Source organism: Drosophila takahashii, chromosome 2L (assembly GCF_030179915.1).
Source record: "Drosophila takahashii strain IR98-3 E-12201 chromosome 2L, DtakHiC1v2, whole genome shotgun sequence".
In the NCBI taxonomy this organism is placed as follows: domain Eukaryota; kingdom Metazoa; phylum Arthropoda; class Insecta; order Diptera; family Drosophilidae; genus Drosophila; species Drosophila takahashii.
Genome location: NC_091678.1, coordinates 8,237,658 through 8,253,828, shown reverse-complemented (window position 1 = coordinate 8,253,828; position 16,171 = coordinate 8,237,658). Strand labels below are relative to the sequence as shown.

The following is a 16,171-nucleotide window of genomic DNA, read 5'->3' as shown; positions in this document are numbered from 1 at the left end:
ACTTTTATAAAATGTTGTATAACTCAATCCGACTGAACCGATTAAATTATGCAACTCCTTAGCGAATCTAATTTGATTAGGAAACAGAGTATATATAAACTCGCTAGTCTGTAATCCCATCTTAGTTCTGACAGCGTACCAAATGAAGTATCTATGTAAGTAGTAAAAATAATTTTCCAGTAAAAACTCAAGTATTCTCGCATAGGTCTGATTTTGTTGGCCACGTCAGTGACTGGTCGATTCACTGATGATTTATACCAGTATTTGGCTAAGGATAATGCAAACGAGAACATTATTTCTTCGCCCCTTTCCGTGGAAATTGCCATGAGCCTGGCCTACATGGGAGCTGGGGGCAAAACAGCCCAGGAAATGAGGAATGTTTTGAAATTACCAGCGGACAAAAAAGAAGTGGCACGTAAATACAAGAATTTTTTGACAAATCTCAAACGACGCGAGAAGGTGGCAATCCTTGATTTGGCCAACCGCATTTACGTAAACGATCGCTACTCGCTAGTTCCGGAGTTCAATCAGGTGGTTAGAGATTCCTTTAAGGCCGAAGCCGAGGCCATCAGCTTAAAGGACACAACAAAAGCGGTTTCGATCATCAACAATTGGGTGAAAGATCAGACGCACGACAGGATCAAAAGCATAGTTAAGAAAGAAGATTTGAGCAATAATTTTATAATGGTTCTCTTGAATGCAATTTACTTCAAAGGCCAGTGGCAGTACCAGTTCGATTCTAGCAATACCAAGAAGGCCGATTTTCGAACTGCTGACAAAAAAATCGGTTCTGTCCAGATGATGTCACTTTCGGGCTCATTTAGAGCGAATTATATACCCGAATTAGATGCCAAAGTAATCGAGCTTCCTTACCGCAATTCAAGCCTGTCCATGGTCATCTTTTTGCCAGAAAAAGTCGATGGCCTGCCAGAATTGGAGAAAAAGATCGCAGGTTTCTCCGGGTATCTGCGAAGACATAATGTGAATTTGAAGCTGCCAAAGTTCAAAATCGAATTTTCAACCCTTCTAAAAGATATTCTTATAAAGGTGGGTATTTTAATTTGTATAGGGTTACCTTTATAGCTTGTATTTTTAGATGGGCATAGTAGATGCATTCACTCAGGGAGCGGATTTAAGTGGTCTAGTAAAAGCAGAAGCCAAAATCAGCAAAGTCATACAAAAGGCTTTCATCGAGGTTAACGAAGAGGGTGCTGAGGCAGCAGCTGCTACAGGTATATTTTATTATTTTTTGTCTAGTTCGCATGTTTAACTAAAGTGCGATTGGTACTTTAAAAACGTATTGAAATGTGGACCTTAATAAGTCACTTTTAGTTTAACATGCGGACCAGAAATAAGGCTAAGTGGTTTAATTTTTTCTCACAACATTCTATTTCAACACAGCTGTAGGGGTGTCTTTCACCTGTGAACGTTGTAGGCCCCCGCCTTCCATGGAGTTCAATGCAGATCATCCGTTTGCATACGTCATTCGCGATGAGAAGACCATTTACTTCCAGGGGCACTTCGTAAAGCCTAAACAATAAAGTTCCCGTCTAAAATCATGCCCACAATTAAAATCAAATTCAAATGTTATCAAAATTCAGTGATACATAAGTGGTAAATAAAGCGTGGTGGTAAGAGTACCTGAACTATAGGATACCCCTTAGTCTTTTGCTTAGTTTATCAATAAATAAACCTTTCTGCCACATTTGACATTTAAGGGTTTTTTCAAGGTAGTTCCTTGTAAAGGGATAAAATATATCCCTTTAAAAGGGATATATTCATAGGTTAAGTTTAGGGTTCGTTTAAGCTTCGGTTAGGGTTTGGTTTCATTTTGGACTTGCAAGGGCCCTCTTTCTAAGGGTCCACGTCGATTCTATTATACCTTCAATCGAGTGCTATTCGATTGCATACAGGTAGCCATTTCCCAAGAATCGATGATATCCTTTACCCGACCAACTATCGGTGACCACCAATGTCGGCAGATTTACAAGAGAACCGAGTTCAAAAGCTAGATTTAGTTTTTCCACAAGCAATTGTTTTCTCAGTTCGATAGAAATATATACTTTTACTTTTATTATGGTACAGAGATTATGATGATCCCTTTATCTTACTTAGTATGTATTTTTATCAAATTCCTTGTACCTTAGCTAGGTATGTACCAACGAGTAGTAACTTTCCTGACATAGCTAATCCTTTGAACAAAATAGTGTGAATAAAGGTATGCGACCAAACCGATTAAATTATACAACTCCTTAGCGAATCTAATTTGATTAGGAAACACAGTATATATAAACTCGCTAGTCTGTAATCCCATCTAAGTTTTGACAGCGTACCAAATGAAGTATCTATGTAAGTAGAAAAAATAATTGTCCATTAAAAACTCAAGAATTCTCGCATAGGTCTAATTTTGCTGGCCACGTCAGTAACTTGTCGATTCACTGATGATTTATACCAACATTTGGCTAAGGATAATGCAAACAAGAACCTTATTTCTTCGCCCCTTTCCGTGGAAATTGCCATGAGCCTGGCCTACATGGGAGCTGTGGGCAAGACAGCCCAGGAAATGAGGGACGTTATGAAACTGCCCGCGGACAAAAAGGAAGTGGCACGTAAATACAAGAATTTTTTGACAAATCTCGAACGACGCGAAAAGGTGGCAATCCTTGATTTGGCCAACCGCATTTACGTAAACGATCGCTACTCGCTAGTTCCCGAGTTCAATCAGGTGGTTAGAGAATCCTTTAAGGCCGAAGCGGAGGCCATCAGCCTAAAGGAGACATCAAAAGCGGTTTCGATCATCAACAAGTGGGTAAAAGATCAGACACGCGACAGGATCAAAAGCATAGTTAAGAAAGATGATTTGAGAAATAATTTTATAATGGCTCTCTTAAATGCGATTTACTTCAAAGGCCAGTGGCAGTACCAATTCAATACTGCCAATACCAAGAAGGCCGACTTTCGAACAGCTGACAAAAAACTCGTTCCTGTCCAGATGATGTCACTTTTAGGCACATTTAGAGCGAATTATGTACCCGAATTAGATGCCAAAGTAATCGAGCTTCCTTACCGCAATTCAAGCCTGTCCATGGTCATCTTTTTGCCGGAAAAAGTCGATGGTCTGCCAGAATTGGAGAAAAAGATCGCAGGTTTCTCCGGGTATCTGCGAAGTCAGAATGTGATTTTGAAGCTGCCAAAGTTCAAAATCGAATTTTCAACCCTTCTAAAAGATATTCTTATGAAGGTGGGTATCTTAATTTGTATAGGGTTACCTTTATAGCTTGTATTTTTAGATGGGCATAGTAGATGCATTCACTAAAAATGCGGATTTTAGTGGTCTAGTACAAGCACAAGCCGAAATCAGCAAAGTCATTCACAAGGCTTTCATCGAGGTTAACGAAGAAGGTGCTGAGGCAGCAGCTGCTACAGGTATTTTTTATTATTTTTTGTCTAGTTCGCATGTTTAACTAAAAGCGCGCTTAGTACTTTAAAAACGTATTGAAATTTGGACCTTAAAAAGTCACTTTTAGTTTAACATGCGGACGAGAAATGAGGCTTAGTGGTTTAATTTTTTTCTAACAACATTCTATTTCAACACAGCTGTAGTGATATCTTATACCTGCGCAAGTTGTACGCCCCCGCCTCCCATGGAGTTCAATGCAGATCATCCTTTTGCATACGTCATTCGCGATGAGAAGACCACTTACTTCCAGGGGCACTTCGTAAAGCCTGAACAATAAAGTTCCCGTATAAAATCACGCCCACAATTACAATCAAATTCAAGTGTTATCAAAATTCAGTAATACATAAGTGGTAAATAAAGCGTGTTGGTAAGAGTACCTGAACTATCGGATACCCCTTAGTCTTTTGCTTAGTTTATTAATAAATAAACCTTTCTGCCACATGTGACATTTAAGGTTTTTTCAAGGCAGTTACTTGTAGCCATTTTAAAAGGGATATATCCATAGGTTAAGGTTAGGGTTCGTTTAAGCTTCGGTTAGGGCTTGGTTACATTTCTGACTTGTAAGGGCCCCCATTCCAAGGGGCCACATCGTCTACTATACCTTCCATCGAGTGCTATTCGATGGCAAGAACCGATTATGCCCATTATCCGACCAACTTTCGGCTATTAAAGGTGACTACCAATGTCGGCAGATTTACAAGAGAACCGAGTTCAAAAGCTAGATTTAGTTTTCCCACAAACAATTGTTTTCTTAGTTCGATAGAAATATTTACTTTTACCTATATCTTGGTACTGAGATCATGATGACCCCTTTATCTTACTTAGTATTTATTTTTACCAAGTTCCTTGAACCTTAGCTAGGTATGTACCAACGAGTAGTAACTTTCCTAACATAGCTAATCCTTTGAACAAAATAGTGTGAATAAAGGTATGCGACCAAACCGATTAAATTATACAACTCCTTAGCGAATCTAATTTGATTAGGAAACAGAGTATATATAAACTCGCTAGTCTGTAATCCCATCTAAGTTTTGACAGCGTACCAAATGAAGTATCTATGTAAGTAGAAAAAATAATTTTCCATTAAAAACTCAAGAATTCTTGCATAGGTCTGATTTTGTTGGCCACGTCAGTGACTTGTCGATTCACTGATGATTTATACCAGCTTTTGGCAAAGGAGAATGCAAACGAGAACCTTATTTCTTCGCCCCTTTCCGTGGAAATTGCCATGGGCTTGGCCTACATGGGAGCTGAGGGAAAGACGGCCCAGGAAATCAGGAATGTTTTGAAACTGCCCACGGACAAAAAAGAAGTGGCACGTAAATATAAGGACTTTCTGACAAATCTCGAAGGACGCGAGAAGGTGGCCATCCTTGATCTGGCCAACCGCATTTACGTAAACGATAAATACACCTTAGTTCCGGAGTTCAATCAGGTGGTTAGGGATTCCTTTAAAGCCGAAGCCGAGGCTATCAGCGTAAAGGATCGCAAAAAAGCGGCTTCGATCATCAATAAGTGGGTGAAGAAACAGACTCGCGACAGGATCAAAAACATAGTTGAGGAAGAAGATATAACCAATGATCTTATTGCTGTTCTCTTGAATGCAATTTACTTCAAAGGCCAGTGGCAGTACCAGTTCGATTCTAGCAATACCAAGAAGGCCGATTTTCGAACTGCTGACAAAAAAATCGGCTCTGTCCAGATGATGTCACTTTCGGGCTCATTTAGAGCGAATTATATACCCGAATTAGATGCCAAAGTAATCGAGCTTCCTTACCGCAATTCAAGCCTATACATGGTCATCTTTTTGCCGGAAAAAGTCGATGGTCTGCCAGAATTGGAGAAAAAGATCGCAGGTTTCTCCGGCTTTCTGATGCCACGGAATGTGAATTTGAAGCTGCCCAAGTTCAAAATCGAATTTAAGTCCCTTTTAAAAGAAATTCTCATGAAGGTGGGTGTACTAATTTATATAGGATTCTCTTTATAACTTTTACTTTTAGATGGGCATAGTAGACGCATTCTCTAGAAATGCGGATTTTAGTGGTCTAGTAAAAGCAGAAGCCAAAATCAGCAAAGTCATACAAAAAGCTTTTATCGAGGTTAACGAAGAAGGTGCCGAAGCAGCCGCTGTTACAGGTATTTTTATAGTTTCTTGTTCGCATGTTCAACTAAAAGGGCGGTTAGTATTTAAAAAAGTATTGAAATTTGGACCCTCAAGTTCACTTTCAGTTCAACATGCGGACGAAAAATTAGGCTTAGTGGTTTATTTTTTTTCACAACATTCTTTTTCGACGCAGCTGTATTGATGACAGGTAAATGCGCAAGTTGTGGGCCCAAGCCTCCCATGGAGTTCAATGCAGATCATCCGTTTGCATATGTCATTCGCGATCAGAAGACTATTTACTTCCAGGGGCACTTCGTAAAGCCTAAACAATAAAGTTCCCGTTTTAATTCACGCACACAATTACAATACAATTCAAATTTTATAAAAGTTCAGTAATACATAAGTGGTAAATAAAGAGTGGTCGTGAGAGTGCCTGAACTATCGGATACCTCTTAGTCTTTTGCATAATTTATCAATAAATAAACCTTTCTGCTGCATGTGTCATTATAGGCTTATTTTCAAGGCGGTTTCTTGTAGCCATTTTAAAAGTGATATATCCAGCGGTTAGGGCAGGGTTTGTTTAAGCTTCAGTTAAAGTTTGGTTTCATTTCGGACTTGTAAGGGCCCCTTTCTAAGGGGTCACATCGAGTCTATTATAGGTAGCCGTTTCCCAAGAACCGATGACGACCAATATCCGACCAATTTTCGGCTTTTAAAGATTTACAAAATCTAGAGTACAAAATTCTAGATTTAGTTTTCCCACAAACAATTGTTTTCTTAGTTCTATTACCTTCTTGGTACTGAGATCATGATGCTCCCTATATCCTACGAACGTATTTATTTTTGACCTTAGCTAGGTATGTACCAACCAGTAGTAGCTTTCCTAACGTAGTTAATCCTTTGAAAAAAAAGAGTGTGCATAAAGGAATTCGACTAAACCGATTCAATTATACAACTCTTTGGCGAATCTAATTCGATTATCGAACAGAGTATATATACTCACTAGTCTGTAAACCCATCTAAGTTTTGACAGCGTACCAAATGAAGTATCTATGTAAGTAAAAAAATAATTTTCCATTAAAAACTCAAGAATTTTCGCATAGGTCTGATTTTGTCAGTGGCCACGTCAGTGACTGGACGATTCACTGATGATTTTTATCAACAATTGGCTAAGGATAATGCAAACAAGAATCTTATATCTTCGCCCCTTTCCGCGGAAATTGTCATGAGCATGGTCTACATGGCAGCTGGGGGAAAAACAGCCCAGGAAATGCGGGACGTTTTGAAACTGCCCGCCGACAAAAAGGAAGTGGCACGTAAATACAAGGACTTTCTGACAAACCTCGAAGGACGTGAGAAGGTGGCTATCCTTGAGCTGGCCAACCGCATTTACGTAAACGATCGATTCTCGCTGCTTCCGGAGTTCAATAAGGTGGTTAAAGATTCCTTTAAGGCCGAAGCCGAGGCTATTAGCGTAAAGGATCCCCAAAAAGCGGTTTCGATCATCAATAAGTGGGTCAAGGAACAGACTCGCGACAGGATCAAAAGCATAGCTGAGGAAAAAGATATAAACCCTGATTTAACTGTGGTTCTCTTGAACGCAATTTACTTTAAAGGCCAGTGGCAGGAACAGTTTAATTCTAGCAATACAAAGAAGGCAGACTTTCGAACTGCTGACAAAAAAATCGTTCCTGTCCAGATGATGTCCCAATTCGGCGAGTTTAGGGCGAATTATATACCAAAATTAGATGCCAAAGTGATAGAGCTACCTTACCGCAATTCAAGCCTCTCCATGGTCATCTTTTTGCCGGAAAAAGTCGATGGTCTGCCAGAATTGGAGAAAAAGATTGCAGGTTTCTCCGGATATTTGCCAGTACAGAATGTGGATTTGAAACTGCCCAAGTTCAAAATCGAATTTGAATCTCTTTTGAAAGATATTCTTGAAAAGGTTGGTGAACTTATTTTTAAAGCGTTATCTTTATAGCTTTGTATTTTCAGATGGGCATAGTAGCTGCATTCACTGATAAGGCGGATTTTGGTGGTCTAGTAAAAGTACCAGCCAAGATCAGCAAAGTCATTCAAAAGGCCTTCCTCGAGGTTAACGAAGAGGGTGCCGAAGCAGCCGTTGTTACAGGTATTTTTGGATCTTTTTAAGACCCACCATTTTTCAACATTCTTTAATCTGCAGGTGTAATTGGGACGATAACAATAAGTGCAAGCCTGCCTACAATGGAGTTCAATGCCGATCATCCGTTTGCATACATCATTCGCGATGAGAAGACCATTTACTTCCAGGGACACTTCGTTAAGCCATGAAAGTAAATTTATTTTTTTGTCTAGCACATTTGTTAATTATGGAATTGGAATAAATTGGAATTTTTCACTGGGCCTGCTCCTTTTTAATTAATCTAATGTTACTGTCATATTCCTTGTCCGCAATCTTGTAATAGTGACCTTAAAATATCAAATGTAATCCGACTAAACCAAATAAATTATAAATCTGCATGGCAAATCTAATTCGATTAGTATACAGAGTATATATAAGCGCCAGTCTGTAATCTCTTCTTAGTTAGAGTAACGGTCGAAATGAAGTATCTGTGTAAGTTAACAACCTAATTTCGCTTAAAAGTCTTCACATTTTCCCATAGGTCTGATTTTGTTGGCCACGTCAGTGACTGGACGATTCAACGATGATTTTTATCAACAACTGGCCAAGGATAATGCAAATAAGAACCTTATTTCCTCGCCCCTTTCCGCGGAAATTGTCATGAGCATGGTCTACATGGGAGCTGGCGGAAAGACGGCCCAGGAAATGAGGAATGTTTTGAAACTGTCCGCGGACAAAAACGAAGTTGCTCGTAAATACAAGGAATTTCTAACTAATCTCGAAGGACGCGAAAAGGTGGCATTACTTGATCTGGCCAACCGCATTTATGTAAACGATAAACACACTTTGGTTCCGGAGTTCAATCAGGTGGTTAGAGAATCTTTTAAGGCCGAAGCGGAGGCCATCAGCTTAAAGGACACAACAAAAGCGGCTTCGATCATCAATAAGTGGGTGAAAGATCAGACACGCGACAGGATCAAAAGCATAGTTAAGAAAGAAGATTTGAGCAATGCTTTTATAATGGTTCTCTTGAATGCGATTTACTTCAAAGGCCAGTGGCAGTACAAGTTTGACCCTGTCCGTACAAGGAAGGCCGATTTCCGAATTACCGACCAAAAACGGGAACCTATCCAGATGATGTCACAATATGTCACTTTGAAGGCGGGATATATACCCCACTTAGATGCCAGAGTAATCGAGCTTCCTTACAGCAATTCAAGCCTATACATGGTCATCTTTTTGCCGGAAAAGGTCGATGGTCTGCCAGAATTGGAGAAGAAGATCGCAGGTTTCTCCGGGAATCTGCCAAGAGTGCAAGTATATTTGCACCTGCCCAAGTTTAAAATCGAATTTACTGCAGAACTAAATAAGATTCTAAGCACGGTGAGTGTGTCCTGATTTTTATGGGTTCACTTCTAATTCGAACATTTACAGATGGGTCTTAAAGATGCTTTTAGTGACAATGCGGATTTTAGAGGTCTAGTAAAATCGTCATCTGCCAAGATCAGCAAAGTCATACAAAAGGCCTTCATCGAGGTTAACGAAGAGGGTGCCGAGGCAGCAGCTTTATCAGGTACTTTTGGCTTGGTTAAAAGCTTAACATTTTTCAGTCATATTTAATCGCTTTTTACAATGTACTATTTTATCAGATTTAGACATGATGGTTCCGATATGCGTGGGCTGCGGTGGTCGGCACACTGCTCCCTTTCTTTTTTATGCCGATCATCCATTCGCTTACGTCATTCGCGATAAGAACACCGTTTACTTCCAGGGGCACTTCGTAAAGCCAGGACAATAATTGCGAATTAAAATTTTATACAATTTCAATAAGTGGTAAGCCTGAACTATCGCATACCCCTTAGTCTTTTGCTTTACTTATAAACAAATAAACCTTCATCTTCTGGAAATGCATTTCAATATTATTAATAAATTCAAACAGATCATATTTGTTCGGTATTTTTTGAATATTTATTTTTTGTGTGCACCTCATTACCAGTTTTGATTGCATTCGTATTTACAACTACAAGATTTGCAAGACTCATAATATAAACCTTAGACCTCGAACATCTGTAACGACCCTTAGTTCTTGGTGAGTTCGATTTCGGCATGGAAGCAGGACTTGCCCTGGAATCAAAAAAGGAAATCAATTAGGAAGGAAAATAGCATATAGGAAAATGCCTTACGGTGTCGTGCTTGACCTCCGAATCGATGATCAGGTGACCGCGGGCCATGCCCAACATGGCCTTGTATTTGCTGAGATCCACGGTGTGATCGTTGGCGCACACCTTCTCCTCGGCCACGGGACAGGAGGAGGGAGCTCCGAAAAGCTTCAGCATGTCCTTGCCCTCCGAGGAGGCCTGGTCGATGGCGGCGCACAGGTCGATCTTGCCCTCCTTCATCACGATGCCGTCCTTCTGCACCTTGAACTTGGCCACGGCGGTTCCGAAGGGCTTATTGGAGATGCAACCCGAGGGAACCAGCTCGCATTTCTTGTTCAGCTTCAGGCTAAAGTCGCTGCCCACCGTCATGATGGCATCCTCGCCAGCACAGTTCTCCATCTTCACCAGCTTGGCCTTGTAGCCATTCTAAGGGGATATATCCAGAGGTTAAGGTTTGGTTAGGCTTCGGTTATTGTAATCCCCAGAACACTTACGCAAGCCAAGGCTGCCTGAAAGGCCACACAGCTGACCAGGAAAAAGCAGATCTCTCGCAGCATTCTGTACACTCGAAGTTTTGGATGGATGTGCAAACTCCTGGATGACCCAGGCCCTATTTATATGGAACTCTTGGTAGCCCCGTTCTTCCGAAATCCACAATTATTTGCACATTAAGCGGTATTTGGCTGCTGCGATCAGTGATCGTTCGGCTCAATTGATCGCTGAACCAACACTGGGCAGTCGGTCATCCATTAGACCGCTCTAAATGTCGGAATTACGGATTATTATGGCCAGCCATTTTTAATTGCCCCCAGCGACATGGTATTGTTTGTGTTTAGCGTGTTGCTGGAATTTGATCTCTTGATCTCCCGAAATTTGTTTGCACCCAAAACTATATAAACTATATAACGTATATACAACAGCCGAGTCATCAAGAGTTAGTTAAAATCAGTTACCCCTAATTGATAAGTAGCCATCACTCTTGTTAGCCACCAACTGCATGAGCCCGGTGCGATTTCTATGCGATGTAATTGTTTTAATAGTTGCAGATCAAAATGATTTGTGGCTGCGAATGCGGAGATGTTTTTTATAGCCTTTGTGGGGCATTGAATGGCATGCAATCGATTGAAATGCACGGATACTGAAGCTATACACATGAGTATAGCATTTTTATGGCGAAATATTATTTAAACTATTTTAATAATTTGAATTGCGCTTGCTTAGGTCGATAAACTAAATTTGAGCAAGAAATTAAGAAACTTTTATATCTTTTATTGCCATTAATATTGACAAATTTGCACTAGTACTATAACAATTGCATAATTGACAAATATGCTAGTACACAAAAGAGATTCATTTTCATGGCTTTACGAAATGCCCCTGGAAGTAAATGGTCTTCTCATCGCGAATGACGTAGGCAAACGGATGATCAGCATTGAACTTGAAGGGACGCGGACCTGCCATTTTGATTCCGGACCCAAACACAGCTGCAGATTAAAGAATGTTGAAAAAGGGTGGGTCTTAAAAATATCCAAAAATACCTGTTACAGCGGCTGCTTCGGCACCCTCTTCGTTAACCTCGATAAAGGCCTTTTGAATGACTTTGCTGATCTTGGTTGGTTTTTGTACTAGACCACTTAATTGCGCCTTATCAGTGAATACAGCTACTATGCCCATCTAAAAATACCACATATAAAGATTACGCTATAAAAATAACTTCACCCACCTTTTTAAGAATATCTTTCAAAAGAGATTCAAATTCGATTTTGAACTTGGGCAGTTTCAAATCCACTTTCTGTACTGGCAGATATCCGGAGAAACCTGCGATCTTCTTCTCCAATTCTGGCAGACCATCGACTTTTTCCGGCAAAAAGATGACCATGGAGAGGCTTGAATTGCGGTAAGGTAGCTCAATTACTTTGGCATCTAATTTTGGTATATAATTCGCCTTAAACTCGCCAATTTGGGACATCATCTGGACAGGAACGATTTTTTTGTCAGCAGTTCGAAAGTCTGCCTTCTTTGTATTGCTAGAATTAAACTGTTCCTGCCACTGGCCTTTAAAGTAAATTGCATTCAAGAGAACCACAGTTAAATCAGAGTCTATATCTTCTTTCTCAGCTATGCTTTTGATCCTGTCGCGAGTTTGTTCCTTCACCCACTTATTGATGATCGAAACCGCTTTTTCGGGATCATTTACGCTGATGGCCTCGGCTTCCGACTTAAAGGAATCTTTAACCACCTTATTGAACTCCGGAAGCAGCGAGAATCGATCGTTTACGTAAATGCGGTTGGCCAGTTCAAGGATTGCCACCTTCTCACGTCCTTCGAGATTTGTCAAAAAGTCCTTGTATTTACGTGCCACTTCCTTTTTGTCGGCGGGCAGTTTCAAAACATCCCGCATTTCCTGGGCTGTTTTTCCCCCAGCTGCCATGTAGACCATGCTCATGACAATTTCCACGGAAAGGGGCGAGGAAATAAGGTTCTCGTTTGCCTTATCCTTTGCCAAAAGCTGGTATAAATCATCAGTGAATCGACCAGTCACTGACGTGGCCAACAAAATTAAACCTGTGGGAAAATTGATGAGTTTTTCATCGAAATTATAATATTAACTTACATAAGTACTTCATTCCGACCGATGCTCAAAGTAAGAAGGGATCACAGACTGGCGATTATATATACTCTGTTTATTAATCAAATTAGAACTGCCATCGAGCTTGCTAATAAAATTGGTTTCGACGAATTATTTTTAACTTCAACCATTTTAAGGTCATATTTCTTTAAAGGTTAAGAATATTTCCTATTTTTCTCAAAGTGGTAATTCTGAAGTCTAAAGTTCACCGCTCTTCTCTCAAGCCAATTGAAATTGTTAAAGACTTAGTATGCTATCCTTTTAGTTTTTGCGGTATCTTTCGGATTTACACAGGTATTACTTAATCGCACACTCATGTGTTTCGTAACTAGGCCCTCCATTGTGATCTACAAGGAACCATTTAAAATGAGTAGCTTAAACCACGTTTTAGAATTACAGGTAGAAATAATAACACCCAAAGCAACCCACACAAATTTAGGGGATATGTAAAAGTAAACATGGTATTAAAAGTATGCAACAACAAATCTTTTCTGAAAACTTATACCACAACCAAATTCTGGGTCACCCCACAAATTCGATTTGATTTTTATTATTGGCATTTTGTACGATACACATTTTAAGGTACCTAAGCTATTATTGTCCAGGGTTTACGAAATGTCCCTGAAAATAAACGGTGTTCTCATCACGAATGACGTAGGCGAACGGATGATCGGCATTAAAAACAAAGGGCTTCGGTTTACCGCAGTTTGCGCATCCCAGAACAAGCATGTCTACAGCTGATAAAATTGTATATTGTAAAAAGCGATAAAATATTATTGAAAAATGTAAGACTTTTAACCAAGTTATAAATACCTGTTACAACTGCTGCCTCGGCACCCTCTTCGTTAACCTCGATGAAAGCCTTTTGTATGACTTTGCTGATCTTTGCAGATGACGATTTTACTAGACCTCTAAAATCCGCATTGTCACCAAAAGCATCTTTTAGGCCCATCTATAAATGTTCGATTTAGAAATGAACCCATAAAAATCAGGTCACACCCACCGTGCTTAGAATCTTCTTTAGTTCTGCAGTAAATTCGATTTTGAACTTGGGCAGGTGCAAGTGTAGATCTATTCTTGGTAGAATCCCAGAGAAACCTGCGATCTTCTTCTCCAATTCTGGCAGACCATCGATTTTTTCCGGCAAAAAAATTACCATGTAGAGGCTTGAGTTTCGGTAAGGAAGCTCAATCACTTTGGCATCTAATTCAGGTATATAATTCGCCTTAAAAGTGCCATTTTGTGACATCATCTGGACAGGTACGCGTTGTTGGTCGGTAATTCGGAAATCGGCCTTCTTTGTACGTACAGGGTCAAACTTGTACTGCCACTGGCCTTTGAAGTAAATCGCATTCAAGAGAACCATTATATAAGCATTACTCAAATCTTCTTTCTTAACTATGCTTTTGATCCTGTCGCTCGTCTGATCTTTCACCCACTTATTAATAATCGAAGGTGTCCTTTAAGCTGATGGCCTCCGCTTCGGCCTTAAAGGATTATCTAACCACCTGATTGAACTCCGCAAGCAGCGAGAATCGATCGTTTACGTAAATGCGGTTGGCCAGATCAAGGATGGCTACCTTCTCGCGTCCTTCGAGATTAGTTAGAAATTCCTTGTATTTTCTTGCCACTTCCTTTTTGTCCGCGGACAGTTTCAAAACGTCCCTCATTTCCTCGGCCGTCTTTCCGCCAGCTGCCATGTAGACCATGCTCATGACAATTTCCGCGGAAAGGGGCGAAGATATAAGATTCTTATTTGCATTATCCTTAGCCAGTTGTTGATAAAAATCATCAGTGAATCGACCAGTCACTGACGTGGCCAACAAAATCAGACCTGTGGGAAAATGTGAAGACTTTTAAGCGAAATTAGGTTGTTAACTTACATAGATACTTCATTTCGACCGTTACTCTAACTAAGAAGAGATTACAGACTGGCGCTTATATATACTCTGTATACTAATTAGATTTGCCATGCAGATTTATAATTTATTTGGTTTAGTCGGATTACATTTAATATTTTAAGGTCACTATAACGAAATTGCGGACAAGGAATAGGACAGTAACAATTGGTAATTCACAAATGTGCTAGTACAAAAAAAGAAATTTACTTTCATGGCTTTACGAAGTGTCCCTGGAAGTAAATAGTCTTCTCATCGCGAATGATGTAGGCAAACGGATGATCGGCATTGAACACCAAAGGACGCGGCCTTGCAATTAATGTTATCGACCCAATTACACCTGAAGATTAAAGAATGTTGAAAAAACGGTGGGTCTTAAAAAGATCCAAAAATACCTGTTACAGCGGCTGCTTCGGCACCCTCTTCGTTAACCTCGATGAAGGCCTTTTGAATGACTTTGCTGATCTTGGTTGGTATTTGTACTAGACCACTAAAATCCGCCTTATCAGTGAATGCGGCTACGATGCCCATCTAAAAATACAACCTATAAATATTACGCTATAAAAATAAGTTCACCCACCTTTTCAAGAATATCGTTCAAAAGAGCTTTAAATTCGATTTTGAACTTGGGCAGTTTCAAATCCACTTCCTGTATTACTGGAATATATGCAGGGAAATCGGCGATCTTCTTCTCCAATTCTGGCAGACCATCGACTTTTTCCGGCAAAAAGATGACCATGGAGAGGCTTGAATTGCGGTAAGGTAGCTCTATCACCTTGGCATCTAATTTGGGTATATAATTCGCCCTAAACTTGCCGAAATGGGACATCATTTGGACAGGAACGATTTTTTTGTCAGCAGTTCGAAAGTCTGCCTTCTTTGTATTGCTAGAATTAAACTGTTCCTGCCACTGGCCTTTAAAGTAAATTGCGTTCAAGAGAACCACAGTTAAATCAGGGTTTATATCTTTTTCCTCAGCTATGCTTTTGATCCTGTTGCGAGTCTGTTCCTTCACCCACTTATTGATGATCGAAACCGCTTTTTGGGGATCCTTTACGCTGATAGCCTCGGCTTCGGCCTTAAAGGAATCTTTAACCACCTTATTGAACTCCGGAAGCAGCGAGTAGCGATCATTAACGTAAATGCGGTTGGCCAGTTCAAGGATTGCCACCTTCTCACGTCCTTCGAGATTTGTCAAAAAGTCCTTGTATTTACGTGCTACTTCCTTTTTGTCCGCAGGCAGTTTCAAAACGTCCCTCATTTCCTGGGCTGTTTTTCCCCCAGATGCCATGTAGACCATGCTCATGACAATTTCCGCGGAAAGGGGCGAGGAAATAAGGTTCTTATTTGCATTATCCTTGGCCAGTTGTTGATAAAAATCATCAGTGAATCGTCCAGTCACTGACGTGGCCAACAAAATCAGACCTATGCGAAAATGTGAAGACTTTGAAACGAAATTAAGTTGTTAACTTACATAAATACTTCATTTCGACCGTTACTCTAATTGAGAGGAGATCGCAGACTGGCGGTTATATATACTCTGTATACTAATCAAATTTGATTTGCCATTATGTACTATAATTTATTTGGTTCAGTCGGATTACATTTGGTATTTTAAGGCCACTATAACAAGATTGCGGACAGTAACAATTGATAAATATAAAAAAGAAGCAGGCCCATTGAAAAAAACCAATTTAACAACTAGTTTAAAATGTTTTAAAATAAAGGGTAACATATTTAATTTTCCTTTGCTGTTTTTCTCTTAGCTCCTATGTATAACATAGCCATCACAATTTCGAGGGGCGAGATTCTTG

General features: G+C 40.0%; 8 protein-coding genes, 1 long non-coding RNA gene and 1 pseudogene across 9 annotated transcripts; 5 read left to right on the top strand and 5 right to left on the bottom strand.

The window, feature by feature from the left end:
* Positions 1 to 32: 32 nt before the first annotated feature.
* Positions 33 to 1,646, top strand: LOC138913772 (serine protease inhibitor 42Dd-like). The gene is made up of 4 exons (XM_070218359.1): positions 33 to 155; positions 206 to 1,047; positions 1,097 to 1,232; positions 1,402 to 1,646. The coding sequence occupies exons 1-4, from the start codon at positions 143 to 145 to the stop codon at positions 1,539 to 1,541; spliced, it is 1,131 nt and encodes a 376-aa protein (XP_070074460.1). The 5' UTR covers positions 33 to 142; the 3' UTR covers positions 1,542 to 1,646.
* A 624-nt stretch (positions 1,647 to 2,270) lies between these two features.
* LOC108070232 (serine protease inhibitor 42Dd-like) lies at positions 2,271 to 3,852 on the top strand. The gene is made up of 4 exons (XM_017160628.3): positions 2,271 to 2,349; positions 2,400 to 3,241; positions 3,291 to 3,426; positions 3,598 to 3,852. The coding sequence occupies exons 1-4, from the start codon at positions 2,337 to 2,339 to the stop codon at positions 3,735 to 3,737; spliced, it is 1,131 nt and encodes a 376-aa protein (XP_017016117.3). The 5' UTR covers positions 2,271 to 2,336; the 3' UTR covers positions 3,738 to 3,852.
* A 523-nt stretch (positions 3,853 to 4,375) lies between these two features.
* Positions 4,376 to 6,010, top strand: LOC123003192 (serine protease inhibitor 42Dd-like). Its single transcript, XM_044394927.2, has 4 exons — positions 4,376 to 4,519; positions 4,570 to 5,411; positions 5,461 to 5,596; positions 5,758 to 6,010. Exons 1-4 carry the CDS (start codon positions 4,507 to 4,509, stop codon positions 5,895 to 5,897), a joined length of 1,131 nt encoding a protein of 376 aa, XP_044250862.2. The 5' UTR covers positions 4,376 to 4,506; the 3' UTR covers positions 5,898 to 6,010.
* LOC138913774 (uncharacterized) lies at positions 5,280 to 6,466 on the bottom strand. Its single transcript, XR_011419614.1, has 2 exons — positions 6,355 to 6,466; positions 5,280 to 6,293 (listed from the first exon to the last, which is right to left on the bottom strand). It is a non-coding gene; the product is annotated as an uncharacterized lncRNA (long non-coding RNA).
* Positions 6,467 to 6,476: 10 nt separating this feature from the next.
* Positions 6,477 to 7,951, top strand: LOC108070237 (serine protease inhibitor 42Dd-like). The gene is made up of 4 exons (XM_017160631.3): positions 6,477 to 6,618; positions 6,668 to 7,512; positions 7,563 to 7,698; positions 7,753 to 7,951. The coding sequence occupies exons 1-4, from the start codon at positions 6,606 to 6,608 to the stop codon at positions 7,878 to 7,880; spliced, it is 1,122 nt and encodes a 373-aa protein (XP_017016120.2). The 5' UTR covers positions 6,477 to 6,605; the 3' UTR covers positions 7,881 to 7,951.
* Positions 7,952 to 8,020: 69 nt separating this feature from the next.
* On the top strand, positions 8,021 to 9,616 carry LOC108070219 (serine protease inhibitor 42Dd-like). The gene is made up of 4 exons (XM_017160608.3): positions 8,021 to 8,163; positions 8,213 to 9,054; positions 9,106 to 9,244; positions 9,321 to 9,616. The coding sequence occupies exons 1-4, from the start codon at positions 8,151 to 8,153 to the stop codon at positions 9,467 to 9,469; spliced, it is 1,143 nt and encodes a 380-aa protein (XP_017016097.3). The 5' UTR covers positions 8,021 to 8,150; the 3' UTR covers positions 9,470 to 9,616.
* LOC108070233 (uncharacterized) lies at positions 9,617 to 10,950 on the bottom strand. Its single transcript, XM_017160629.3, has 3 exons — positions 10,325 to 10,950; positions 9,855 to 10,256; positions 9,617 to 9,795 (listed from the first exon to the last, which is right to left on the bottom strand). Exons 1-3 carry the CDS (start codon positions 10,385 to 10,387, stop codon positions 9,751 to 9,753), a joined length of 510 nt encoding a protein of 169 aa, XP_017016118.1. The 5' UTR covers positions 10,388 to 10,950; the 3' UTR covers positions 9,617 to 9,750.
* A 128-nt stretch (positions 10,951 to 11,078) lies between these two features.
* LOC108070220 (serine protease inhibitor 42Dd-like) lies at positions 11,079 to 12,594 on the bottom strand. The gene is made up of 4 exons (XM_044395072.2): positions 12,445 to 12,594; positions 11,554 to 12,395; positions 11,369 to 11,504; positions 11,079 to 11,314 (listed from the first exon to the last, which is right to left on the bottom strand). The coding sequence occupies exons 1-4, from the start codon at positions 12,455 to 12,457 to the stop codon at positions 11,187 to 11,189; spliced, it is 1,119 nt and encodes a 372-aa protein (XP_044251007.1). The 5' UTR covers positions 12,458 to 12,594; the 3' UTR covers positions 11,079 to 11,186.
* A 352-nt stretch (positions 12,595 to 12,946) lies between these two features.
* On the bottom strand, positions 12,947 to 14,478 carry LOC123003229 (serine protease inhibitor 42Dd-like; annotated as a pseudogene).
* Positions 14,425 to 15,961, bottom strand: LOC108070236 (serine protease inhibitor 42Dd-like). The gene is made up of 4 exons (XM_017160630.3): positions 15,832 to 15,961; positions 14,938 to 15,782; positions 14,753 to 14,888; positions 14,425 to 14,697 (listed from the first exon to the last, which is right to left on the bottom strand). Exons 1-4 carry the CDS (start codon positions 15,842 to 15,844, stop codon positions 14,570 to 14,572), a joined length of 1,122 nt encoding a protein of 373 aa, XP_017016119.2. The 5' UTR covers positions 15,845 to 15,961; the 3' UTR covers positions 14,425 to 14,569.
* Between the last annotated feature and the right edge of the window lie 210 nt (positions 15,962 to 16,171).